Source organism: Dioscorea cayenensis, chromosome 14 (assembly GCF_009730915.1).
Source record: "Dioscorea cayenensis subsp. rotundata cultivar TDr96_F1 chromosome 14, TDr96_F1_v2_PseudoChromosome.rev07_lg8_w22 25.fasta, whole genome shotgun sequence".
NCBI classification, from domain to species: domain Eukaryota; kingdom Viridiplantae; phylum Streptophyta; class Magnoliopsida; order Dioscoreales; family Dioscoreaceae; genus Dioscorea; species Dioscorea cayenensis.
Genome location: NC_052484.1, coordinates 20,998,529 through 21,026,156, shown reverse-complemented (window position 1 = coordinate 21,026,156; position 27,628 = coordinate 20,998,529). Strand labels below are relative to the sequence as shown.

Sequence of the window (27,628 nt, the reverse complement as noted above, 5' to 3'; positions counted from 1 at the left end):
GACCTTGCATGTATTTAATTGGGTAAATTAGCTTTTGAGAGATAAAGTTTATACCCCTTTTCATCTTTAGCAGCTTAATTAAATTCATTGCAATTTTTACTTTTCATCCAATTTGACTGACATTAGACCCCATCTTTCTTGCTTTTAATAGTGAGTGGCAAATAAGGCCAAATCATATATATGGTCTTTTACAAGAGATATAATGCATATATATATATATTCTATTGTGATAAGTATTAATGTGAATCATGATAACTGTCGTCTGTTCTCTATTATCAGTTATGACGAATCTGATGATCCTATCCCTGTCATTGACTGACCAGCGAAAAGCATCCAATACTCATCAAAGCAAGAACCGTTGAACATGTCTACGTTCTCATGTTTCACAGAACACGTGTGAGAGCTGGCGTGGTAATTAATAAATAATGCTATTAAATTTACGAAATGACATAAATGCTTAGCATTTCGTCAAAAGTACCCTTCAGTGGCATACATGGAAGAGCTTCTTTGTTTGCAAAAAGAGAGGAATCCCTGCCGTTTGTTATCATCATCATCTGACGGGGCCCAGTGGATGGGCGGTGATGGATGGGTGAGCTACCACTGCGGTCAGCTTTACCGTTGGCGAGGTGGCGGGGATTTTAAGGCATATGGAGGGGTAGTTTGAGAAATACGAAATATTAATCGGAGATGTTATGTCAAAGCCCTGCAAACCGAGGTTTTAGCGTCTTTGGCTTTCGAGCCGAGAAGACTTCTGACAACTTCTATGGTTCATCTGTTCTCCGTGAATTGGCGACAAGAACAAGTCTTTGTTGATTTCGTGGGGTGGACTCGAGAAGCTTGTTTTTTGTTTGAGGGATTCAACTTCGGTGCGTATTTCTCTCTGTTTTGTTGGTTTTTTTTTTTCTATGTTCTTTTCCATGTCTGGTACTGGGTGAAGTTTTTCTAGGAGTTTTTGAAATTTATGGTTTTTTGTATTTTTTTGCAATGTTTTTGAAGCCAAATAGATTTTTTTAGTTAAATTTCGTCTAGAATGTATAGAGATGGTCATCCGATGATAGTCTAATAATCGGTGTAACATATTACAGAGTTTTCTCCTTGAGATTTTTTTTTTCAGAGAGAATTTAGGAATTTTTTGTTGTAATTTAGACCTCTTTTCAGAGGTTTATGAAGGGATGTGAATGAATGTATTGGGGGAACGATATCTTTTTGAACATATTACAGGTAGTTTATTGTGCTATGTTTGTTGTTCTCTTGCATTTATTGAAATTTTCTCTTTTTAGTTTGTGTCCTTATTCTTTTTTAAATCTTCAAGTAGACTACTGCTGTCCAGGAAGCATTCATTTCTTTAGCTAGACTTTTTTTGGTTGGGGCATCAAATTCAACATCCTTGAAATGTAAGTCTTGTGCGCAGTTGAATTATTCGTTGGCAAGGTTCTTCAATCTCCTTCTATATTTGATTGAAATGAGCTTCTATTAGATGAGTTTTTTTTTCCTTCTAAAGTTTGTAATGCCAGGTATTTATAAATAAGAATTGTTGTTACATTGTTTTTTTTTTTTGGTGTACCTGATGAAGTGTGTTATATGAGGTAAACTACTTTGAGCATTAACTCCTTTTGGCCACCCAATAATAGCTAATGTGATCCTCAACCGTGCTTCAAGTAGATGTTTGTGCTAATGGGGGGGTGTTTTTAATGCACCTCTCCATGTGCAGAGATATATGTGCTCAGCCCTTGTGGGTTCATGCATGCTCATTTCTGAATTTCTTCTATGGCCATGGGATCCTTGTTCTAGTTGATGCTGTGAGTGGATTTTATACTGATGAACAAGTTGATGATATGCTTATTTTGCTTCCAGGAAACTTGCAAAGTTTGATGTTATCCAAACTGTGACTTTTGTAAATAATCAAACCTCAAAACATAGGATGGTGACAAAGAATCCAATTAGACTACCTGGAAACAGTGGAGGTAGAAATTGGGCGGTGAATAAGCGTTCTTCAAGCTTCACCTCATCCAAGAGTGATGCGGCTGCTCAAGAGCTGGGGATACCTTTAAAGGGGGATGGGTTCCAAGGAAAAGAGAAAAACTCACTTCCTAATCGGAGTGGAAGTGCACCACCTAGCATGTGTGGTTCTTTAGCTTCGCTAAGGAGCCTAATGGGCGAACCGGACTTCGCTTTGGATAGGAACTTGGGAAACTTGAGCAATATTATTGAGGGCTGTGAATCAGAAGCAAAGCTTCTTACTGATTTAGCCAGCTATATGTACCATTGCTCAAATGCATCTCTGAATCCTGGCTTTGCTTCGTCTTCCATTTCACAGGAATCTCAATTGGCGGTGGACCTCATGGGTGGCTTGCAGGATAATTGGAGACTGCCCTTATTTTATGATAGTGACAAAGAATCCTTGCCTACTTCAAACTCTATGCGTGCTGCTCGTAAAGAGGAACCTGATGACAATTGTTCACCCAAACAAGAATCTGATGATCGTTCTCGTAGGAACTCTGAATTTGCATCTGCAGGATTTATGACTCCATCAAAAGTTCATCAATATCGCGAAAGTCTAGTGGATCTGATTCAGGTATTATATGTTCATTTAATTTTTTTTTTTCTTGTGCACTTTTATCTAAATTTAGATTAATCCTAAAAATGAAGTTTAACTGCCAATGATTGCTTTAAATGATTGTAGATAACCTTTCATCTATTTGACCATGTTACATGGATGATTGCTTTGATGCATTACAAGATATGTTTGTTCTATAACTTTAATTGCCTTTTAGTAAATTATTACTGCTTATAGGATGGATATGATTAAATTCAAACATCTCATCATTTCCTATTACTCAGCAAACTGTGAAGTTTTCTTATGCCTATCTCTATTGCATGTTTAGGAGGATTTTTCCCATGCCCAAAATTTTGTGTATTATAATCAATCTCAGATGACGAATCATGTCGCAACAGAAGTTGCTGATTTTGATGCCAGTGTCAAATCTTCTTCTGCTGAAATGGTTAAAATTTCAGAGCTGAAAGCCACAGTTGATGTTTGCTCCAGGTCACCTATTCTATGTCCTAGTTCAACATGTTCTATACCAAGTTGCGATGATTCATCTGTGTATGATTTGTCAGTATCAGCTTCATGTTCATTGTCTCCCAACAGAAGTGCAAGCCCCCATTCGCCTCTAAATAAAGATTTGACTGCTGAGAAGGCTAAACTAGCCAGTGGTGTCAACGTTTGCGGTGTTTCTGACTCAAATATTTGGGATACCAAATCTAGTACAAACAGTGCAGGGACATCAAATGACAAGCATTTAATTAATTATTCCTGGCAACATCCTCAACTAAATGGTTCACATCAAGGAAGCTTGATGTCTCGTCAGTCTCAGATTGCTACACAAGGAGTTCAGTTCTCCAACAACCCTGTCATTCCTTTTCCTCACATACAGACAAAGATGACTTCAACTGAAGCTGGACGAGGACTGCACACTAGTGACATTAATCTACAGTCACATGGAATTGGCGCTCATGGAGCCACTTACCACCCTAATTTGCACCCATCTGGCTTATTCACTCCTCCATGTAACATAAGTGCATATGCTTTGCCTGCCTCAGTTATGCCACCATTTGTAACTGGATATACTCCTCATAGTGCCCTCCATTTTTCTTTAGATAATCCTGTCAGCCCTTACATTAGCCCTAGGAATTGTGGAGTTTCCAGCGGTGGAAATATTACTTTTGGAGTTGATTTGCAGCATTTCTATAACTTGCATGGACAGCTGAGGGTCACTATGCCACCATTTGAAGATCCTGTGTGCATGCCGTATTTTCAACGTCCTGTGGGTTCATATTCGTATGCAAATCATTATGGTTCCATGGTTTCAAGGGGATCTGCAATTGGAAGCATGGCTGATTTTTATGGTCCACAGAAAGGGCTGATTCCAGCTGTATATTCACCTGATCCAAGGCTTAACTTGAGTGCAACAGGTGCTGGCAATCCAAATCCTAGTAGAGATCCTTTTGCAAGTCCAACTTACTATGGAAGGCCACCCAATATTGGTGTTGCCATGCAATATCCAACATCTCCGGTTGCTTGTCCTGTGTTTCAGCAATCACCTGTTCCTGGTGGATGTTTTTCAGGAAGGAAAAGCGAGAACATGAGGTTACCTTTCTCTGGGAAAAAGTCAGCCACTTCTTGTTGGCAAGGACAAAGAGTCCATGAGAAGGTTGGCAATATGAAATCACATTCTTTCCTACAAGAGATGAAATCTAGTAAAGGTCATAAATTTGAGTTATCTGAAATTGTTGGACACATTGTTGAATTCAGGCAAGTTTCCTTAACTTCCTTTTTGTATTTTCCACCAGGTAAACGATATGATTCTGAAACTGATTGTTTATAACTGTTGGCTTCAGCGGCGACCAACATGGGAGTCGATTTATTCAGCAGAAGTTAGAAACCTGCAGTGTTGAAGAGAAGGACTCTGTGCTTGAAGAAGTTCTCCCTCATACTTATACACTAATAATTGATGCATTTGGGAACTATGTTATGCAAAAGGTATTGAATTGGTTATTATATTTTATCTTCTTTCATCCCTTTTGCAAAATCATATCTTACATATGTATTCTTTTCTTTTCTTTTCACATGTTGCCTAAGATTTTTATTGGGTTTTTTCATATGTTAAGCTAAATGTACTTCCTTCACCTGTAGTTCTTTGAACATGGAAGCCCTGAGCAAAGGAAGCGACTTGCAGATCAGCTTGTAGGCCATGTACTGCCGTTGACTCTCCAGATGTGTGGTTGTCGTGTAATTCAAAAGGTACTCTTGCAGACTTGCATTTTAGCTTACATCAATTTTTTCAACCATTGTTGTGAGTGGGAGTTGAACCCGCAACTTCTCACTTGGGAGGGGCTTATATTGAATTGCCGTTGTCTTATGGGTTTGGTAAAACTGATAAAAGTTGGATCTCTTTACATGGACAAATTCTATGCGATTAACCATTAGTAGATGATATGACTTATCCTGGCTTCTAACTCAGTTATTGTGTTTTCATCAGAGGCCTGTTCTAATAATGATGAACTTGTTCATTATCTCTAAGTTATAACCTCATACTTACTATAGCTACTTTAGGAAGGAGCTGGCCACTATTAAATTTGTGTATCTGGAATTCTCTGCTGGATTTTTACATGGTTCATTCCGTCACAGTTTTGGACATTTTTGAGGGTCTTCATTTGTTCATGATTAAATGTAGTGCTTTCTCGAATAGAGATTCGTCCTGACAATTGGGAACTTCAGGGGCAACATGTATTGAATTTATTGTTTTTGTTTCTGTTCCTCAGGACCTATGACATATCACTGTTCACCAGTACTTATGAAAATGCCTATTTTACTGCTTGAATCTCTAAAGGTTGTTCAAACTTCAGAAAAAATGAGTCTTCCAAGGTTGTGAACTTTTTTTTTTTTATCTAAGTAGTTTCTTTTCAAATGTGTAGGCGCTTGAGGTCATTGAGCTTGATCAGAAAGCAAGACTTGTCCTTGAACTTGATGGAAATGTGTTGCAATGTGTACGTGACCAAAATGGAAACCATGTAATTCAGAAGTGCATTGAGTGTATGCCAACAGAAAGAATCAGTTTCATTATTTCAGCATTCTGTGGTCAAGTTGCGACACTTTCAACCCATCCATATGGTTGCCGGGTTATCCAGGTCAAATGAAGTGCTACTGTGACTTGTTAACCTATTATTTTCTTTGAACTTCTGAAATTAACTTATTTTGGTGATTTATTTAGAGACTGCTGGAGCATTGTACTGATGACATGCAAACTAGTTGTATTATGGATGAGATTCTGCAATCTGCTTGTTTCCTTGCTCAAGATCAATATGGCAATTATGTCACCCAGGTACTGCTTGTTCCACTTTATCTCACTACAACCACAAACTATTTCTGGCAATGTTAGCCTACAAACTATTTATTTTATTTTTATTTTTTAGTACATTTCATGAATAAGAATTAATTAGCATCTTCCACTCAGATTCCGTATTTAATACTGTGTTATTTTCCTTTGAAGTTTTCACATCTTTGAGAAGGTTACATCAATGAAACCTGCATGTCGTTTGTTTTTGCCTTCGTATAATGAGGCTAATTCTCTATTTCTTTTCAGCTTGAGCTACTTATATTATCATTTCTTTTGTCAATCGCTTTTATTCTGCTTTTTTAGATGACACTACTTGTAAAGGGTACTCTGCTTTCTTGGAATCTTTGCAGAGTATGTATAATGTGGCAATGGCTTATGTAGGATTGTTTATTATAGCAAAGGGGAACTGAATATTTGTTTTTTTATTGCTGTGGTGAATATATGGTTCAAAAATGATTGAATTCAGTCAGTAACAGAAAATAGGTGAATGTGAAAATTCTTGAACCCAGGTACTATTCAGTTTGACCACACGCTTTAAGCATAAGAGATCTATGGCATGCTATTAAAGTCTTGACAAATAATAAAACCACGGACAAAAGTGAAACAGTCTAGATGTCACATGCTCTATTAATCAGAGAGATGCTTCCAGTTCCTGTGTGCAGTTTTCACCATTTGCCTTGCATTGATGTATGCTACTTTCTACTATTGCACTTTTGTTTTGTGCGAACTTAAGTGAAGGAAAAGGAAAGCACTTCTTCTGACATGCAAAGTCTGACAGCTTTGTAATCTTTGCAGCATGTTCTGGAGAGGGGAAAGCCCCATGAAAGGAGCCAGATAATTTGTAAATTAGCTGGGAAAATAGTGCAGATGAGTCAAAATAAGTTTGCATCTAATGTTATTGAAAAATGCTTGGAGCATGGTGATACTACCGAGAAAGAGGTCTTGATTGAAGAAATACTGGGACAAACTGAAGGAAATGATAATTTACTGGTAAGCAGTCAGTTTCTTCCTGTTTCACTTTTGATTTCTTTTCTTCTTTATCCTTTTTAAGGATGAGTAATTGTGTCAATTAGTTGCTTGATATTTGAGACAAGGGTAACTATTATTTGATAATTTTGTTTCAATTTCCAACAACTTATATTTTTATCCAATCTTCTGATTGCTGCTGTTAAGAGAAGATTTTTCTTCTGGATGTCTTCCTTTGTTAGTTTCTTTATGACCTGGGGTCTACTTATTGATTTGTCCACATGACGTACCTTCCCTTCATTAGTTGTTTTAGGACCACTGACTTGCCTACACCCCCAATATGAGGTTGTAACTGGCTTCATTTTGATTCATGCGTTGCATTCTTGATGATACTTGACCTATTTCAGAATCTAGTTTACATAGATTTTGCTTGGTTGTGGCCTATTGTTCATCTTATTCACTTTAGTGTGGGCCTGTGGGGTTGAACTGGTAAGCGCGTTCTTTCTCTTGATGATGGCCCATGTTAATTTGCTTCATTTACAACTGTTCCAACTATGGTGCACAGGTGTACTTCCACCTATAAATTGACACTTGCTTGAATCTCTAGCACCCTTACCTTATTCTAGCCTCAATTAGTGTCCAAAACTGTTGTGGCGTGCTTGATCTGCGAACTATTAGTGTTTGCCTGAACTGCGCTCTGCGTGAGTACTTACCTATGCTTATTGTCTTTTGCATTTTAGAATATTAACCTCAAGGTTTCCATGATTGGCATTTGGATGAATTACTGCCTTGGTTTGTGATAAAATTACCATGTTTCATCTTCTTCCAGATAATGATGAAGGATCGATTTGCAAATTATGTGGTTCAGAAGATTCTTGTAACATGTTCTGATAAACAGCGTGAAATTTTGCTCAACCGCATAAAACTTCATGTACAAGCTTTGAAGAAGTACACCTACGGGAAACACATTGTTGCTCGGGTGGAGCAGTGGCTTGGTGAAGGTAATACTGTTTTTCTCTGAGCTGCCTCCTTCTACAGTGCTAATTTATTTTTGGAATTCTTGTCTGATAGGTTTTTCAATATTGTAATGGCTGTGTAACTAATATATGACTTGAAAACAAAATTCTGAATTTTATCCAATAAAAAAAACCCCCGAAGATTACATGGGACCTTTGCTTTCATACTTGGGTGATGAACTTGCTGGCCATATGTTGCTCGAGCATTGTATATAGTTACTGTTTGATTATCAGAATTCCGCATACCCACTAGACTTTGCCAATTGCATTTACCGATTAGTTATTAACCTCAGCAGGGGAAACAACAGAAACTATATGAGTCTCCAAGGCCAGCCACAATTTACCAAATATTACGCAGACATCATGTCTTCTTGTATGACCAAAACTCGATTTCAGATGATGTATATTTCAGCTTGCTTTCTGTTTAAGATTTTCTCCATCATTTTCATTCTTTGATTCTTTGTGCAGAAGGTCAAGATCTCAATTCTTGAGATATGCAGATGAAAGGCCGCGCCCCATGACCTGTGGCTCTACTGTGTTTATTGGTCTAGCGTGGCGGGAGACCTGAACAATTTGACCAGGAGGATGCGGGTGATGGTGATGAAGTATAAAAACTGCTCATAAGTCATTGCTGGTAAACAAGCTTCATAAGGTAACTGCTTTATACTTGTACAGGTTAATTCATCCTTGGGCATCTTGTAAGTTTCAGAATAGCCTAGTAGAAAATATTGTTTGTGTTCCTGCATTAGTTTGTTAAGTGGTGTGATATATTATGCACAATTTAGCATACAAAAATTTAGTTTAGGTGCTTGTTCAGAGGTGCTGATGATACCTTACATGGAGTGTATGATCAGATTGGTTTTATAATTTGCCCTCCTTATATTGTTTGATGTCCATGTTTGCGCATGATAGCATTTTATTCAAATTCGGGTTAATGTTATGTTATGGTTCAGACTACAAGATTATTTACAGCATCTTTTTAGAAAATCATAAAATAGAACCTCACGTCGTCTATCCACATCCTTGCGTGTCCCGTTCTGTTTGTGACAAAGTTATTGGAATGGCCATCAGGTCCTGTACTGTCCTGTCTTATCATAAAGCCATGTTTCCCATTCCTTGGACATAAGTTCTCTTCTATTATTATTCCTACATTTTCAGAATGCTTAAGGAAAAAATTAAAAAAAAATAAAAAACTCGACATAAAAACAGAAAACAATATAAATCAGTTAAAATAAAATTAAAAAAAAAAAACTCCATCTTTGAACAACTTCAACTGTACAAATGAAATTTCCTATTGTTATATCAGACGCTCCTCTTAAGTCTTAACACACCTCTACTCTCTCTCGTATTACATGAATCCCATTTAAAACCACCAGGATTCAAACCTGGGAACGCATTGTCTGCTGCACAGGATCACTAACTAAAGACCTCCCTGATTCTGATTCTGAATCTGCAACAATGAGTCAAATCAATGTAAAATAAACAACAACAGACAACACATGAAAGAACAAAGATTCCAACAATCATATAAAATGAAATAGTACCAACCACTTGATGAAGAAGAAGAAGAAGATGATGACGAACTTCCAGAGCTACTACTGCTGCTGCTGCTCCCACTACTCTCCTTCTTTTCACTCTCCACACCTTCTTCCCCTTTCTTCTCCACCACCACTTCCAACTGCCCAAAAACCCAAACAAAATCACATTCTCATTTATTCACAAAATAAAAAAAAAATTATATTCTCAAAAAATAACTGCTACTCAACCCATCCATAATTACCTTATCACTGTTATTATTATCATTATTTAAATTTTCATTTTGAGCGTCATTAATATTTTTCTCGATATTATTATTAATATCATTAGTGAGTATGGGTTTCGTCTGCCCGTGCTTGTTAAGAAGAAAGAGATCCAATGACCCAGAGCGTATCATTATCCAAATCCTCAAATTGGAGCTCGATCTCATCCCCGTTCGCCCTCATCTTCACGTCTCGCTTCCTCAGCATCTCGATCACCTCCGCCATCTCCTCCATCCCCAACCCCTCCAACCTCTCTCTCAGACCATCCTTCTCCTCCACCGTCATCACCCTCCTCTTCCACACCTCCCCCAATCCTATCCGCTTCTTGTAAACCTCGTACGCCGGATAATACATCCTCTCGAACTTCACCATGAGTTGCTTGGCGAGTCCGTGGACGACGTGCTCTGGGGGATTGTACAGCATCGCGTTATCAAAGGTCAGCTTCACGTCGGCGGCGAACTCCGTCGGGCACTGGTAAAACCCTTTGCTCAAATTTGCCTTCACGGTGCCCAAATCCATCGGGATCTTGATGATTTGATGGTAATCGTATAGCCCTAATCCAAGCACATCAACGGGAGCGTTGAACCAACTCGCGCCTCTCTGTTTCATGATTTTGTTCACAATCTCAAGACACTTCCTCATCATGGCGGCAAATCCCTTCTCCGACTCCGATCGCAGGTCTTCCGCCTTCTTGGCTTTCTTCTTGGGCGGCAATCTCGTCTGGTTTCCGGCCGACGAGCCACCGACCCATCTTATCATGTTCCGAACCTGCTCGAGTTCCCAGGCAAGCCTCGTCTTGTGCTCGTGTAGTTCCCTTTTCGAACAACTCGAGATGTTAATGCTGTAATACCGATCGAGATCCCGATGACGCTTTGATTCGCCGGCGCCGCTTCTTTGAATCCGATTTTCCTCCTCTGCACCGCCATCGCTGGGAATCAAGTTCTTCTTCGTAGGTTGAATACCGTCGCCGTTGCTGTTGCCGGCGGCGAGAAGAGGGGTATTGGGTCTAGGGTTTTGCTCCGCATACGACTTGGTGTCCTCGAGGTGTGAAACCATCACGGACTCCGATGCAAACGATGTTTGGCCGAACCAGAAAGAGCGCGTGCGTTTTGTGGCTAAACAATTCCAAAAGGTATTATACTATTATTACTCTTTCTTTCTTTATATTTATATTTATATATATATATATATATATATATATATATGTTGAAAATACTGTCGGATAACTTCTAGAATTATTTATTTTATTATTAATTTATTTTGGGAGTAATAATAATATGGTAATTAGATATAAACGCTAACTAAACAAAGGCCTTTCTTCTTATTATATTTTTAAAAAGGCTTTATTTGGATAGAGATCTCACCTATAATTGGCTTTTATTAAAATTCAAATTCATGAACCATTTTTATTAAAATTAAAACTTGAAATAATGAGAAACTCATTAGCTAACTAATAACCCTCACCTTTGAGTTTAGTTAATTATGACAAAATTTTAGAAACAGGTGATATTAGAAAATCTTTGAAAAACTTCCGTATAGTGTTGGGATAAGTTTGAGAATAGAATTGGTAATAAAAAAGTGAAGAAAATTGGTCTGTATGTATAGTAGAATTTTTTTTTTTTAGTTAGGGAATTTTACTTGCTAATTATAACTCATCCATATTAGATTTGAAATATGTATTGTTATTATTATTAATGTTTTGAATATAATAAACTTCAACTGTTAATATAAGGAAATAATTAAAAAAATAAACATTAATTCTACAATTATAACTATTTATTATTATGTTGAAATAATTTTGTAATCAGGTTTATTAGAGAAATGAGATAACACGTTTTTATCTTAAAATTTTTACGAAATCTAAATACAAATCTATGCATTTCTTTTAAATTATTGTTATTGTTGGTATTTGCTATTTTGCTTCTCTCTCTCTCTCTCTCTATATATATATATATATATATATAATGACATTATTTACTCTCAAATACTAAGCTTATACTACCATTCATTTATATTAATTGAGTGTTTAATTTATAAAATAAGTAATAAGTTAGATATTATTATTATTATTATTATTATAAACATTTATTTCATAAAATCAGAGTTAGAAATGATTAAAAAAAAAATGATAATATTGACTCAGAAGGATTCATGGAAAATATATAACTACATCTGTAATTGAGGTTGGCCATGTTGATTCATATCTTTAAATGCCATATATATGTACTCTTATATACATAATTACCAAAAGCAAATTCTTGTTTCTTGTTTTTGTCAACCTGAATGGCTACCTAGTGCGGTGCGATGCGGCTGCCTATCTGGGAGCAAGCGATCCAACTCCATCAGCGTCCCACGGTCCAGAACACGCCAATCAAGCACCAGCGGTTCCTCATTCAAGATCATGTCTGGGTTGTGCTCCTTCAACATGGACACCACTTCCACCTTTGCCATCGTCGCCACCAACCACCCTTTCATCCACTCCCTCACCGCATTCTTCTCTTCATCACCCATCAACCCTCTCCGGCGCTTATCATACTCTTGATAAAACCGAAAAATAAACCTTCTCAAACTTGGCCCAAATCTTGCCGGCCAAATCATGAATCTTGTGTCCCTCGGGTTTGAAGAGTTGGGCGTTATCGAAGACGAGCTTGACATCTGCGGCGAACTTGGTCGGAGTCTTATCGTATACGCCCCACCCCCCCGTCTCAGATTGCTCCTCACCCTGCCAAGATCCATGGGCTTATAGTTGTGGAGGCCCAACTTGATGCTGTGGCCACTTGGCGCCTCGTACTTTGCTCATCGTCTTGATCATCTCGAGACACTCTTTCGTCATCCTAGCCTTCAGCTCCTTCTCCGCCTCCAATGCTACTTCTTTCTTCTTCCTGGGCCTGGGCCTAGGCCCACGTTTGGAACGGGCCCGCTTCGTCAGCCACGTCTTCGTCAGCATTTTTAACTCTTCCACTTCCGGTGGTTGCCAGCCACTTCCTATTTTTGGCTGCTGGCTTATTTATTACTTATTAGAGCCCATGCTCTATCCGAGTCGGCGCTCGGGAAATCTCTAAATAATTATTTATTATAATAAATTAATATAAAATTAATATATGAATATAGTTAAAATATCTTTTAATTTAATTTTTAATAAATTCTATGTTTTCTTTTAATTAATGTTTATTTTTATTCTTATACTTTTAATTATTTATTTCAAACATATGGCACTTCTTCTGTTTCCCAGATAATTTACAGTTTTTTATTTTTTATTTTTAAACATAAATTTATTATATTGATATTTTTATTTTTATTTTTAAAATTTTCTTTTGGTAGATTTAAAATATATCTATTAAAAGATTAATATCTCATATAAACATTTGTTAAAAAAATTAAATAAAATTTTGTTTTTCTTAAATAAATCTGAAGCTCTATTTTTAAATTTAGCTTTAGACCTTCACTCAAGTTGAGCCACTCCAATGTGCTTATGTGCTATATGCCAATATGCATGATGATGTATATATATATATATATATATATATAATTAAATTATTACACAAGAGTAATGGTTGACATCATTAATTTTTAACCTGTAATCTAGGGCGAGGAAGCATCAAATGTTTTGTGATTGCTATTTTGTTATTTTATTATTTTTTAAAAATAGGAACAAATAACAAGTAAGATTTGAAGCATATTTTTTTTAGTAATGAGGGGAATAAAATACTGCTTCCCTTAGTTCCCTATTATTGCAAGGTGGTGTGGCTATTTTTTGAATTTTTTAATATTTACTTTGTATTTTTAAATTTTGTTTGTTTTAAGGTCACTGGTCTCATTGCCCCTCTTATTTTCTGATTTTAGTTAGTAATAATATAATTTATTTACGTAGAGTAAAAAGGGTGAAAAATAGTAATTAAGAACTGAAGTTCTTATATATTGATTGATTATTGATTTTTATCCAAAAAAAAAAAAATTGATTATTGACTGAAAAACGTTGGAAATTATTGCATGATTTTTCTTTACTTTCAATTAAAATTTTGAATTTAAATTTATATTTATTTGAATTATTATACTAATTATCGAAATTTCCTAAACTCTATTTTTTTAAAAAAAGTTATTATTAAAACCAATTTATACAATTTTTTTCATGTGACATGAAGAAAACACACTCCACAGAGATTTCCACCGGTTTGCATGGCTTGGACTGAGCCTTCCTCTCGGCCAAACCATACATATTAACATATGTAATTGACACAATATTTTGGTTACATAAATTCTTCAAAGATTTTGTGAAAGAATATTGATAATCACTTTATATAACGGGTGGGGGAACATGAATAAATCAACCATGGTCACTAATTAATAAAGCAAAATGCCGCCTTCGGTCGCGGTAATAATAATAATAACAACATATACTAAACAAAGACAAAGCACACACTAGTACTCTGTTAGGTGTTTATTTCATGTGATGTGCTGAAAAGAGGAAACAAAACCACATAATAATCAAACAACAAACTACAATAAGCATGCTCATGACCCGTATGCCATGGCAATGATTTCTTAGACTATTCCCTTCACTAGATTTGTTTGGAAATGGAGAGTGTGCGAGAATCCCATGGCCAAACATCCGTCACACAGCTTGTTACTTCACCGCCAGAGATCCTGCTCTGCAGGTCATCCAAGCCAGTAATGCTCTGATTCAGTCCATCCTTGGCTTCTCGGTTTTGCATTCCCATGTTCTGGACCTGACCATCTGCTGGGATGCCAATGATATTGAAAACATCGTCTCCAGGAACTAGCATTGTTGGCAGCACTTCTGCTGCTCGGCATGGCTGCCTTGTGTTTAACATCTGAACCAATCCCAGTTGGTTTTGCAGGAGATGGTCCATGCTGCATGGCAAGGAACCTCGAGCTACCATATCTTCAGCCATCTTGACCTGCAACCAAACCGTAATCCAAAAGCACTTAGACAACTTCCGACATTCATCTGTTTCTTGAAAAACTTATGCTCATGAGGCTATGCTTGCCGAAGTGCAGTGATGAGAAAACAACAGAGAATCCACAGTAACAACAACATTTTGAAAGTAATGTCCACAATTGATACTTAATTAAATGTGGTCATCAATCTAGTAGTAATGGAGGGAAGAGGAATTAACATACACAAAATTACATACCTTAACCCGCAGTGCTTCCACGTCAGACTTGAGCACACGGTGATCTGTCACAGCTTCCCCAAATTGTTGATTGGCGTCTGTTAGTTGCTTATACAAAGAGGAATTCTCTTCTCTTAGTTGATCAACCTGGTTGATTCAGCAGAGGAGAGTAAATAACAACATCAAATACACTATTGCTGGGATTAATCATTATATATATAATTACCTGTAGTTCAAGATCTGCCAAGTGGGCCTGCTTTCTCTTCCTTGATCTTCTAGCAGATTCTCGGTTGGACACCATCCTTATAAGCAACAACAATGAAAAGGAAATGAATATTGGCTTTTAGATGGTGATCAACACACGTGCAGACACATGAGCATGAGATAGTCAAGCAACCCTTTAGGATTCAAATGCCATGTAATTGAAAGGTACTGACGACTACATATAAGTGATCATGTAGTTTTTGAGGATTGATAAAAATCCATGATTAGAAAAGGACTGGTGGGATTTCCCAAAAGAAGTCTAATATCATTTACAGTCCATGTGTGCTCTGTAATCCAGTAATCCACCTTAATGCATCCGATATCTTTTCTTTTGGTTATTTATTTATTTTTTTTACTTGCTTGGATCCTATCAAGTTTCACTTAGATGGGAACACTTCTAATCAAGAGAAAGTTTCTTCACATAGTAGGCTCATAAATAATATTTCAAACTCTGTTAAATATGATGAAGAGGTGTTCATAAGTAAAAGCAATATCCTTTGCTCTAGCTGCATCTTGTTGTTTGTGTCTTTCAGCATTTACAGAAAGTAGAAGCATATAAAGATTACCTTCTCATACGTTTTATGTCAGTCTTGTTTGTACTCTGTTCCATTTCCTGTGATTCATCATCTGACTGCTCTGAACCACTTGTACCTCCAAGGGCCTGGTAGTCATGACCTTTAGGCTTTAATGAGCTCGTTGGGCTGCTCGCTGTAACAAATTCCATGAATCCAAGATGTCCCTGTGTCAGTACTTGCAGCAAGGCAGATGTTGCAAATGAAGAGTATTTTTATGCAGTCAAAGACAATTAATTTGCTCAGATTTCAGAAATAGGAAAGTTAATAGCATTCAAGCAATTGAATTTATGCTTTTGGCAGCATATTAGTCAACTACCACCTTGCCAGATTAAGAGAATAGTTCCGACTCTGAGATTCATAATTTGCTATACTTGTTTGCTTCATCATTTGCCTTACTTTTTTTGCAACTACTCTCAACACAATCATTCATAAAGAGGCTACTGATTAGATAAGCATGCATGATGACTACTGTCCAGTGTCCACCACTTCAGTGATGTTCACAATTACACATAATATCCTATGCTTCTTAACAAGAATTTGCATTAATTTTTGTTTTACTGTCCCATAATCATTTTATAATCAACAACTCCTAGAGGGATAAGAATTATCACTCATATTAGTCCATTCAATTTTTTCTTCTATTATAAACATAAGAAGTCAAGATCTTCTAATGGATTTTTTGTCAAAATTTCAATCTTTTTTTCTTATAAAATTAACATAAGGCAGTTTTCCCCTACTGCATGAATGAAAACATACAGTAATAAATCCTTTCAGATTATTTTACCAAAGAAATTATCCAAATGTTCTCAGTGCTTCAAAATCATAACACACAAAGAAAGACAACACGAAACAAAGGTCAACCTGATTAAAGAGAATGAAAAAGGAGGCACGCATACCACACACGGATGATTGGGTTTCCATGGTCGGAGATAATTTGGCTTGCTTGAAAGTCTTGAGGGGCTGAGACAACATCTGACTTCCTGCCATAGAATCACCAATCCCCACTGTCTTGCTGCTCATATTGTCCACCTACAAACAACCAAATAAACCATCAGATCAAGATGCCACTTATAAACATAAAGATCACACCTTTTTCCAGTATTCCACCCTAAAAATCATCACTTTCAAAAGCGAACGAGTTGATGATGATGATGATGATGATGATGATGATGATGCTAATACAATATCAATAGATTAACAGCAAATAACTCACCCGAACGGCAGGGAAGCTCAAATCGGCGGCAGTGGAGAAGTCGTCCTCAAAATAAACTCCGGCGGCTGCGCCGTCGTCCTGGCGAAAGAGGTCCTCTAGATCCCACTCAGAGCCGTTCCTCTTCATGGCGTCGTTAGCGATTGTGGAGAAGGTTCCCGCGATGCTTCGTCGGCGGAACTGGAGTTCCTCCGATCTCGCATCTCTCGATTAATTTTCTCCCGTCCAAAAGCGACTGGGAAAAAGAACAAAGCGAAGCAGGTGGCAGAAAGTGATGGGCTTTCATTTTAAGGCCCCTTCCTTTCATTCTTTTTTACATGAATGCCACTGACAAGGCACTCCACTTCCAATTATGTTGATTTAATAAATGTTTTTTTTTTTAAGTAACTTTATTATTGCAGATGTTTTTAGGTATAATACCCGAATTGGTTTATCTACTTTTCTCTTTTAGTCTCTCTACTCAAAAATAGTCCCAAATAGTCCTTCTATTTTTAAAAATAGTTATATTTAGTCCCTTCTACTCTAAAATATGCTAATTATCAATGTTGTCAGACCCGTGGCCAGTTCGATGGGTCGATGGGGTCGATGAGGTTGGACCGAAAAGTCGATAATTAAATATAAAAAAAATATTATAATAATTAATAATGAGCAAATATAATATTAAACCCTATAATTATATTATAAAAAGCCTACTTTCAAATTTGATATTTAAATTGATAAATGACATTATATACGATGAGAGTTTTCTAATTATAGCATTTATTTTTTTACATTTTTTTAAATATTTACAAATTTAATATATTAATATATAATTATTAAATTTCTCTCGGATATTTATTTATTTGTTTATTAGTTGATTTTTGTTAAAAATAAATAAGAAATTTAATTCACTAATTCTTATATCTCAATTGAGTTTTTTTATTTTTGTTTTTAAAATTTTTTTATATATTTTTATTTAATTAGAATACTTTTAATTTTTATATTTTTTTATAATAAAAATTACACTCATTTATTGTTTTATTTTTTTAATAAATTAAATTTTTAGAAAGTATTTACATAACACATTAATATATTTTATTTTTAAATGTTAATTTTTGTTGGTATGCTTATGATATATATATATATTATAATTCTATTTATTGATTATAAATTATAAATTAATATTAATAAATATACAAGATTTTGTGGTTTCTAATGAGAAAATAATAATAAATTATCAAATATTGTAAAAAAAAAAATTAAACATTGTGACCCGATTGACCGGTCGGATCAACTAGGTTAACACCGGATTTTTTAATACCTGGGTCAATGGGGTATACCTAGGGCGGCCACATGCCCGGTTCCCGGTTTTTCCTGTTGAACCGGCCGGGCCAGTTCGGGTCTGACAACCTTGCTAATTATTTGACTGAATTTTTAAGAGTAGAGGAATTAGATATTAAGAGATTAAAGGTAGAGGGACTAAATTGAGTCATTTTTAAGAGTACAGGGATTAGTGGGGTACATTTTTTAGTAGAGGGACCAAAAAGAAAGATAATCTCTCTAAAAAGAAAAATACCAAAAAAGAATAATAATCTTAAAAAAAAACTATTTTAAAAAATAAAATATTATTAAAAACAAATAATGATATTTTTTTTGTTCTCACTTATCTATTTTGTTTTTTTATAAATATAGGCAAAATACAATTCTCGACTTTTGTTATAAGAGGAAGTCAAACTCTTAATTTTTTTTTAAATATATTTTTCTTGTTTTTTATTTCTCAATGAAACGAGATTTATTTATTTTATAAATAAATAAATAAAATAAAAATCATTAAAAGGGGATTAGTAAGGTAATAAGGGAGAGAAAGGGAGGGTGTTATAGGAATGTGGGAGAGGGCATATGGAGGTCTGATTCGGATTCGCACACATTATTTGTGAGTAAAAAAACAAAAAAATAAAAAAGAAGGGCAGAGGAGAAGGAGGAGAGGATGATGACGCTGGATGTGAAAGCGATAACCCATGAAAGTAACGGACTGATGTATTTATGTATTTTATTTTGTCGTTATTCGGTAACACTCCACCGCCCACGGTCCACCCTCACCGCACATCTTTTTTTCACTCATTTCTTGTTTTTTATCTCCTCTCAACACTTAGAACTGCACCAAACATGATTTTATATTATACCTTTTCTTTCTTTCTTTTTGTTAATTGCTTTTTTTTTTTTAATTAACATTCCTAAACAGAAAGATTTACGAATTAATAGAAATTTATAAAGCAGGTATATTATCATATGCATATATGCCTTGCAAGGTTCTGCCATCTTCTGGCTTTAAGTTTTCTCTGGCGACTCTAGCTAAGCCATGCATGCATGCACAGGAGCATCCAATTTTTACATATATATGGACCTCATTCAATATTTCACGTACTTTCTGTTGGATTATGATAAGGGAATTTAGGCACTCACCGGTGCATTACACATATATATATACAGCATGGTTATCTCTGGATATATAGGTGAATTTAGATCATTCAATTAATCAAGATTTGATTTTCTTAATTATCTGAATGACTATCATGCTTTCCCTTGTAACTCACTTTGTTCATCGAAATCAAACCTTTTTATTACTCCACCACGTACCCAATGCGAATATTATTGGATATAATGGATTTTTTAAATAAATAAATATATATTTTATATATATATATATATATATATTTATATATATATATATATATATACCAATGGATCCTTGATTGTTACAAGGCTCAACTTGTTGCGAAGGGACACCATCAATCCCTCAGCATCGAGTACACTGATTCATTCAATGTTGTTGTCCAACCCACCACAGTCCATATCATGTTTACTTTTGCATTCACTAATAATAAATAATCAATAATACTTTTCTTCACGAAAATGATCAAGAACCCATTTTCATGATTAAACCTCTTGGTTTTAATAATTCTCATTATCCAATTTATGTAATTTGACATCTTCCCAAAACATTAATTCATGGCCTAAAGCAAGCCTCCAATGCTTAGTTTTATTGCATGAGTGAAAATGTTGAGAATCTCAACTTTGCTTTTTCCAACATTAATTCACATTACCTTTATCTTGGTTTATGTGGAATATGACATTCTTGCTACTAATTAATTCTTCATTTGTCTTAATTTCATTTCTTATGTATTACCTTAACTAATACCACTTTTTCCATAAATAGACTTGATCTTATTTTTTGAAAAAGACTTGATCTTATTCATTACTTCTTTGTTATTAAGGCTAGCTACGACGACAACACTTGGACTACTACTCATGCATACCAAGTATATATACCCTCAACCTTCTTCCTTGTACACACCTTGACACATCTACATTAACCTATATATGTCGACACCTATTATATCAATCCTATCTCAATTCTGTCTCAATCTAAAAAAACTCATGTAACCTTTCTGAGATCATGTTGAATACCGTAGCATCAATATTGGTGCTCTTTAGTACCTGTGTCTTGCTTGCTCTGACATACTACTTGCCATAAACAAAATATCACAATACCTTCATTGCCCTATCAACATTCTCACTAGACTATTGTTAAATAGATTTTACAATACTCACGATCTACACCCTCTCGTGGCATTCATTTAACCTTGCATATTTCTGATGATAACTGGATTGACTACCCTAATGATTACCGCTTGGCCGCCTATTATATTGTTGGGCTTTAGTCTTATTTTGTGGAGTGCCAAGAAACAATCATTTGTTATTTATTCTTACACAAAAGCTGAATATATATATAGAAAGATTGCCTTTGTTGTAGCTGAATTTTGTTGGATCATTTCGGTACTTGCCAAAATTGGTTTGCCCAATCTCAGACTTATTCTATGGTGTAATGTTTTTTTTTTTTTTAATAAAGTGAATAAACAATGAATTTATTGAAAAAAAAAGAACAAGTACAAAGCACAAGCAACAGAAATAATAAAGAGAAAAAAAGGGCCGAAGGCAACCAAATTTGGAGGCTATCGCTAGGAGTGATCCACCATCTAAAACTTACAAGCAGGAAACAAAATAAACAAATAGAACAAACAAGTAGAAAGAGCTCAACTAAGAAGATAAAGACCAATAAAAGACGGCAAAGGTCTTCTTCAGCTACTTTTCTAAAATCAAATCTCATTTCACATGTCTAAATGAAGCACATGGAAATCAATATATACACATTTTGTTTGTGATTTAGTCACTAGGTAAGCTTTGTCAGTTACACAAATTTACTTCCATGCATATAAATTGTTGATGTCATGGCCAAAGCTTTCGGTGCCACATCCTTTTGATGGCATTGTGGCAACTTAATAGTTGTTTCACCCATGAGGTTGGGGAGGGATAATATCACCAAGTATTATTTTTAAATGATTTATTTTTATTTTATAAAAAATTGATTCCATATTTTTAAAATATAATTGCTTTAAAGTGAAAATTTCTAATATAACTGATATGCCGTTAATTAAAATTTTAAAATATTATTTATAAATAAACTTATAATCTTGTGTATTACAAACACAACAATGAATGAAATAACTTTTTTTTTTTGAATAATAGACGACAAACGTCTTTTTTTATGAATATAAACAGTACCAAACAGCACTGGAACCCGGATGTACAGTATATGTATAATATAAAAAATAATATAAGAATCTCGGATGAACAGTGTATGAACAGTACGGAGAACAGTACTGTTGGGGGAGAGATTTGAACCCATAACCTCCCCTTACACTTTGGTGTCATACCATTTGGGCTATCCAATGGTTAAAAACTTTTTCACCTATATTCTCTTGGCTCCACTGCCCCTACTTGGTAAAGAGATCAATCCATTTTCTCTTCAGATATTCTATGAATCCAATGAGACATCCAAGTTGCAATGCCATGACTCATAGTGGGCCATGCTTAATTTAGAGCCCCGGATCAGGGGAAAGTTAATATCAAAGAGAAAGGTATATGGAAATGGAAATGAATTAAGAATTTGGGAAGTATATATATATATATATATATATATATATATAGGATAAAGAAACTCGTTAGAGCTCAGGTCACAGAAGACTGCTAAGCCCAATCTTAGGTACAAAACAGTGGCAGGCACAATGAGCACTTTAACAGTGGCAGGCACAAGGGAGCTGAACAATATATATATATATATTCACAAACACTTTCAAGTACCAACGGTTGCTTGGCCATGTATAAGTTTTTCATTTTGGAGAGGTCCCGAAATTGAAACCTATATAGAGAGAAAGAGTAAGATGTTGTTAAGCTTGCGAGTACGCTACACATCTATTCCTGTCCCTGATTTAAACCTTAAATGAAAGTACTTGTCGTCTGGTGTTAAAAACCCAAAGCTCTCAGCAAGTGTAGCATCAAATTATTGGATTTTATTCTTGTTACCCATGAGCATCAAATTGATTAATTAAGACCGACATTTGAGAGTTTCACTAGTCCTCTAGCTTAAAAGAAGTGAGGCCGGCCGGACAACATGTTGAGTTAGAGCATGAAGACCAGAGAACCAAGAAATTAACAGAGACAAATTAATCTGAAGTAATATGGTTCAATCCAAAATGAGCTCACTTGGAAAGTAATTAATTGGCTTTTGGTAATGAACAAAGGGCACACGCAATCACCTTAATTAAAACTAGCTATATATATGAATCCACAACCACACTACTCCGTATAAAAATATCACCGCAAGTAGTTCAAGCTTCAAAGGGATCTTTATATATATATATATATATATATATATATATTATATTCCATGTCAAGAAGCAGCAACTCAAGCTTTTCATATAACAAAAACAGCATATCAGCATTAACTAGCTAGGCATTTATAATTTAATGACATCCACCACCACCACCACCACCACCACCACTTACAAGTTACAAGTAACCTCCATGACCATGACTTTGCTAGGCTTGCATGAAGCCATGTCCATCCCCCACCATACTTCCTTTTCCCTCTCCCTTTCCCTTTCCCTTCCCATACACAACATCAAGATTATACAAAATAGGAACCATGGTTGCAGAAGATAGAAAGACCAAAACAGGCCCAAAAATCCAAAGAAGAAGAGGCATTGCAACATAGAAGATCCTGTTTCCCATGGCATTCAGCATGAACCCTCTCTCCAGCAGCTCTGTAACGTACTCAGTGCTCACTGGACACGTGTCACCAAGTGGCACGTTGATCAAAAAGTTAACCTGGTTCATGAACCTGATGGAGAGAGAGTAACAGAGAAAGGCCAACAGGAAGAAGAGCAGCAGTACAACATATTTCATAGCCACCACCGCCTCGCCGTGTGCACCGTATACTGAGTCTCCTATGGGCTGCTTCACACTGTACGTGCTGCTGATGATGGCTGCCAGCCCGGAGCTCAGCAGGATGGATGTTGTCGCCATTAACGTTGAACCCATTATGGCGTTCCGTATTGTTTGCACAGCCAGGATGTTCTTCTTCTCATTATCCTTCATCAATGAAGAACACAAACCATTGTTATATATTATTCAAAACCATTTTAGTCTACATACTGTTTTTTTTTAAAAAAAAAATATTGAAGACTTAATGATCAAAATTAATATTTTTAAATTTTAAAGTCAAACGAATAAAGAAAGAAAGAACACGTTTATATATATATATATATACATGCATATAAAGAAAGCTAATTAGAAGTACACATCCACCTCTACTTTATGGAAGCTGATATAGATTGCAATATTAAGACATGCTTACTTTTTATGGCACGGTTTTTTTAATAATTTTTCTTTATGTTGTTTTAGAAAATTTGAAAGTGGATTAGCCACTGATGCATTATAATGTATAGTTTTGTAGGTAGGTAATTAATGAAGTGGAAAGAAGGTTTTGGTAATATATTATAGCAGGATACAAACGCTTGAATGGAATTTTTTTTATATTATTATAAACACATGCACTATATATCTTGGAGTCTTGGACTCTTGGGACTTAAAAAAATATTTTTAAAATATGGAACTCATGATATCATTAATAGAAAAACAGTTATATGTTTATATCATTCACAGCCTTTCTTCTCTTGAATGGAAACCGTTCCTGTAACAGAATGCCATGCACTTTACTCTTCTTCTTTTTTCATTAGCATGAAACAGAAGAGATGAAGTTTTGTTCATTAAGCATGCATGATCAATTAAGAAGAAATGAATGAAAAGAAAATTAATTACCTTGAACATGGCAAGCACCCAGAGACGTCTTCCAGCAGAATTAATACCAATGATTGTATCAAGTGGTTGTGATCTGACCTTGTGCCAGAGCCATGCATGGTACAAGAGGGAGAATAGAATACCCAATGGAACCAGTGTTAAATCTAAGTAACTCTTTCTCCATTCCATCTTCTTTGTTTCTTACTTTCTCTGAAGAGTATATAGATAGAAGAGAAAGATGTACACTACCTCAACACACAAATTAACACAATCAGTTCAGGGCTATTTATAGAGTATGGAATTGGGAAGGGACATGTTTCAGTCTTTCAGAACTACAAGCAAAGGTGTCAAGCAGCACAAGATATAAGATATTATTAGCATGCAAATATTATGAAAATTTATTAATTGTTGCTTACCAAATATATATATACGTATACATATATTATTAATTGTTAGCTTTTGCAAGAAAACGCCTCAATTTGAAATATATAAAGTAGTCATCTTCTTTTAGTGTGTGGATTGTGTGCATGTTTGTGTGTGTTTGTGCTTGGAGACGTACTTGACGGTTTTGTTTGAAATGATGGATAGTGTGATTCTGACGAGGCAACTCACCATACAATTTAAGAAAATGCGTAGGTCCCATAACCTCAAGATAAATCATCCCACTTCAATTTCTAATCCGTCCCAATATAATTTATATTCCCTGAGATTGATAGCTGATGAACCTAATTTATAGCTGTTGAAGTTGTACTTATAATGATAAGTGAATAAAATAAAAATTTTAGTATTATGTGCATTGACATTTAGTTTGTAAAATTGGAGGCAAAGTTTTTTTTTATTTTTTTTATTTAAGATAAAGATGATGAACTCAGTTCCATAAAATAGTTATTAAAAGAATATATAAATATAATGCAACACTAGTTATCGATGATTTCTAAAAAATTATTATGTGGAGCAGGTAATATATAGGACTTATTTTGTATACCCAGAATCATATATATATATTAGGAACTATGACCTAATAATGGTAAAACTTCTTATTTTATAATTTTTAAGGTGTGAAGAATATTACTTCTTTCATGGACCCAATAAATAATAGGTGAATAATTAATACTACTACAAAATTTTTACAGAGTTTAATTTATGCAAAATCTAATACTAGTGTTCACCCGCTGCCAATTAATATCCAGTACCCAGTGAAATTTTTGCTTGTCACTCAAGTCTTCCTCTTATTGGCACTCTCTCTTTGTTTCTCATTTTATCCCTCCTTCCATTGCTATGTGAGATCACCACTATTTATGTATCTGCTCGATCACTACCCTATGTTTTAACTCTTTTGGTTTTTTGTTTTTTCTATTGTTGTAATGTTTGTTAATTAATATCAATGAACGAGGAGATGAGATATATTTGGATGAAATTAATCAAAGTTAATTAAGTGTTGAAATGGGGATTCCAATAAGAAATTAAAGGTTACTAGGATGAGCACAGTTGTCGGCCAGTTCCAGGGTGTGGACTTTCCAACTTTCTTTTGAGGATGTTGGACTCGGGCAAAGAAGACAATGAAAAGTTTGGTCTATTTAGTGAGGTTCACATCATCAGGTAATTAGCTAGCTAGCTAGTGCATGCTCAATTAATTAAATTAATTAATTAATTCATCAACTCCCATTTTAACTAACAATAATATATATATATATATATATTGATCTAAAGTCCTGATCTGACTGGGTTTGTTTGTGTTTCTGGTATATGATGCATCATGAACATGTGCATTTAAATTGGTACATGGAATAATGCTGTGTTCGTAGGACTCTCTTTGGGCCCACTTCGTTGCACAAAACGTTACACAAGTCTCACTCAGTGCGTTATAACTGTTTATCATGCGTTGCATAATTGCATATGCAAGCCACGCTGCATTCTGAAAGAGATGCATGCCCATCGTACATATATATATATATATATATATATATATATCTACCACCTTATTAATGTATTATATTATATTGTTTGGCCATCTCAAGATTTTTTAAGGTGTAAAGTTTTTTTTTTTTTCAATAAACTATAGATTATCTATTTTTATAAAAAAAAAATTTAAATTTAAAATAATAGGCGACTCTTCGAGTTGAGAGGGGTTATTTATTTATTTATTTATTTATTGTGAAACAACTCAAGTAAAAATATATTTAATTAATTTAAATTAAAAATTATATACAAGAGAAGATCAATAGTCTTGGAGTTTATATATATATATATATATATTTAAGAATAAGCCAAACCTAGCCTTGATTTCATGAATACAACCAGTTTTTGTGCACCAGTACCTCTCTCTTCAACTATATAGGGGATGATACCGGAAACTTTATCTAAGAGAATAACTATGGCTTGATCATTTTATTTTTTATGGAAGTCATCTCCTCCTGGAAATCATGTTGTCACACTCATTCTCTAATTTTTTTCCATCTTTCTTTTGTAGAAATGTCTCTTCATTTTTTATGGCTTAAGTGTATTCCAGTTTTAATTACTATGATGATTTTTATCTGGTCATTATCTTTGTATTATTTTAGGTGGCTCATCCATGCTTTCTTATGAAAATAATAATAATAAAAAAGGAGGTCAATGGATATTCTTGGAATAATCATATCCACTTCTTTGTTATGAAAGGAAGTTTTATGGGCTTAATTCTCTTGCCGTATAATTAAGGTACCTGAAGAGGGTGATTAGTGGAGCTTATGATTAGGTGTACTGATATTTTTGACCTTTAGATGTGCTAGTGGTTTTGGTGGGTAATGAATGAATGAATGAATGAATTGGTTCTTTGGAATACATGATCTTTATTATATATATATATATATATATGTTTATTTATAATGTCAACAAGGATTCAACCTTAAATGACATTATTATGATTTTTCTTATTCCTGTGGGAAATAAAATTAGGAACTGATGTGAGATTTGACAATGATATCTACCAAACTTGATGACTTTGCTGTTTATGGTATCTCATATAATATAACATATCCATATATTGATATATATATATATATATATATATATATATATATATATATATATATATATATATATATATATATTATATGATGATCATTCATGGTGGCCTGTGCAACCATGCAAGTTGCTGATTTTGGTACTTGTGGCTCTGCATTAACAATTAACAATAGTGGTATAATATATTTAATAGATTGATAACGAGATGATAATCTTATAAAAACATAATTAATTTGGTTATATCTGTGAGAAGCTATAAGGACACACAGGCAGCTATAAATAAGATGGACTTGCACAAATGAAGTTCCCTATATTTTGACAGTACGTAGTTGAGTAACGGCATTGTTTTTGATAAAAGTGGATAAACCACAAATTTATTGAAAATAAAACATAGCGAAAAAGTGCGATAGAAAGTGACGAAAACTCTCACCGGAGATGAGGCGTAAAGTACTACAAGATACATAACGAGGAAAAACAAAGAACGAGAAGATAAAAGCATGCTATGAAGGCGAAAGCCACCAGCAGGGGGTACAGGTCGAGGCGGCGATGTGAAAGAACTCTACTCTAGACAGGGATTAGGA

At 34.9% G+C, this 27,628-nt stretch overlaps 4 protein-coding genes across 5 annotated transcripts; 1 reads left to right on the top strand and 3 right to left on the bottom strand.

Moving 5' to 3' along the window:
- The first annotated feature begins 418 nt into the window (after window positions 1-418).
- On the top strand, window positions 419-8,762 carry LOC120275721 (pumilio homolog 5-like). Of its 2 annotated transcripts, XM_039282408.1 has the most exons (11): window positions 419-866; window positions 1,316-1,394; window positions 1,855-2,575; window positions 2,886-4,315; window positions 4,402-4,543; window positions 4,697-4,804; window positions 5,479-5,691; window positions 5,775-5,885; window positions 6,696-6,890; window positions 7,696-7,867; window positions 8,351-8,762. In XM_039282408.1, coding segments are annotated over exons 2-11 (3,117 nt in total). In that variant the 5' UTR covers window positions 419-866; window positions 1,316-1,392; the 3' UTR covers window positions 8,374-8,762. The 2 variants fall into 2 exon arrangements, with proteins under 2 accessions (XP_039138342.1, XP_039138343.1); XM_039282409.1 differs by lacking the exon at window positions 1,316-1,394.
- Window positions 8,763-8,978: 216 nt separating this feature from the next.
- Window positions 8,979-10,808, bottom strand: LOC120275070 (transcription factor GTE7-like). Its single transcript, XM_039281558.1, has 2 exons — window positions 9,431-10,808; window positions 8,979-9,332 (listed from the first exon to the last, which is right to left on the bottom strand). Exon 1 carries the CDS (start codon window positions 10,735-10,737, stop codon window positions 9,778-9,780), a length of 960 nt encoding a protein of 319 aa, XP_039137492.1. The 5' UTR covers window positions 10,738-10,808; the 3' UTR covers window positions 8,979-9,332; window positions 9,431-9,777.
- Window positions 10,809-14,022: 3,214 nt separating this feature from the next.
- On the bottom strand, window positions 14,023-17,114 carry LOC120276317 (bZIP transcription factor RISBZ4-like). The gene is made up of 6 exons (XM_039283038.1): window positions 16,869-17,114; window positions 16,552-16,684; window positions 15,647-15,788; window positions 15,043-15,118; window positions 14,838-14,963; window positions 14,023-14,600 (listed from the first exon to the last, which is right to left on the bottom strand). Exons 1-6 carry the CDS (start codon window positions 16,992-16,994, stop codon window positions 14,241-14,243), a joined length of 963 nt encoding a protein of 320 aa, XP_039138972.1. The 5' UTR covers window positions 16,995-17,114; the 3' UTR covers window positions 14,023-14,240.
- A 5,572-nt stretch (window positions 17,115-22,686) lies between these two features.
- On the bottom strand, window positions 22,687-24,385 carry LOC120275929. The gene is made up of 2 exons (XM_039282658.1): window positions 24,066-24,385; window positions 22,687-23,336 (listed from the first exon to the last, which is right to left on the bottom strand). The coding sequence occupies exons 1-2, from the start codon at window positions 24,231-24,233 to the stop codon at window positions 22,785-22,787; spliced, it is 720 nt and encodes a 239-aa protein (XP_039138592.1). The 5' UTR covers window positions 24,234-24,385; the 3' UTR covers window positions 22,687-22,784.
- Between the last annotated feature and the right edge of the window lie 3,243 nt (window positions 24,386-27,628).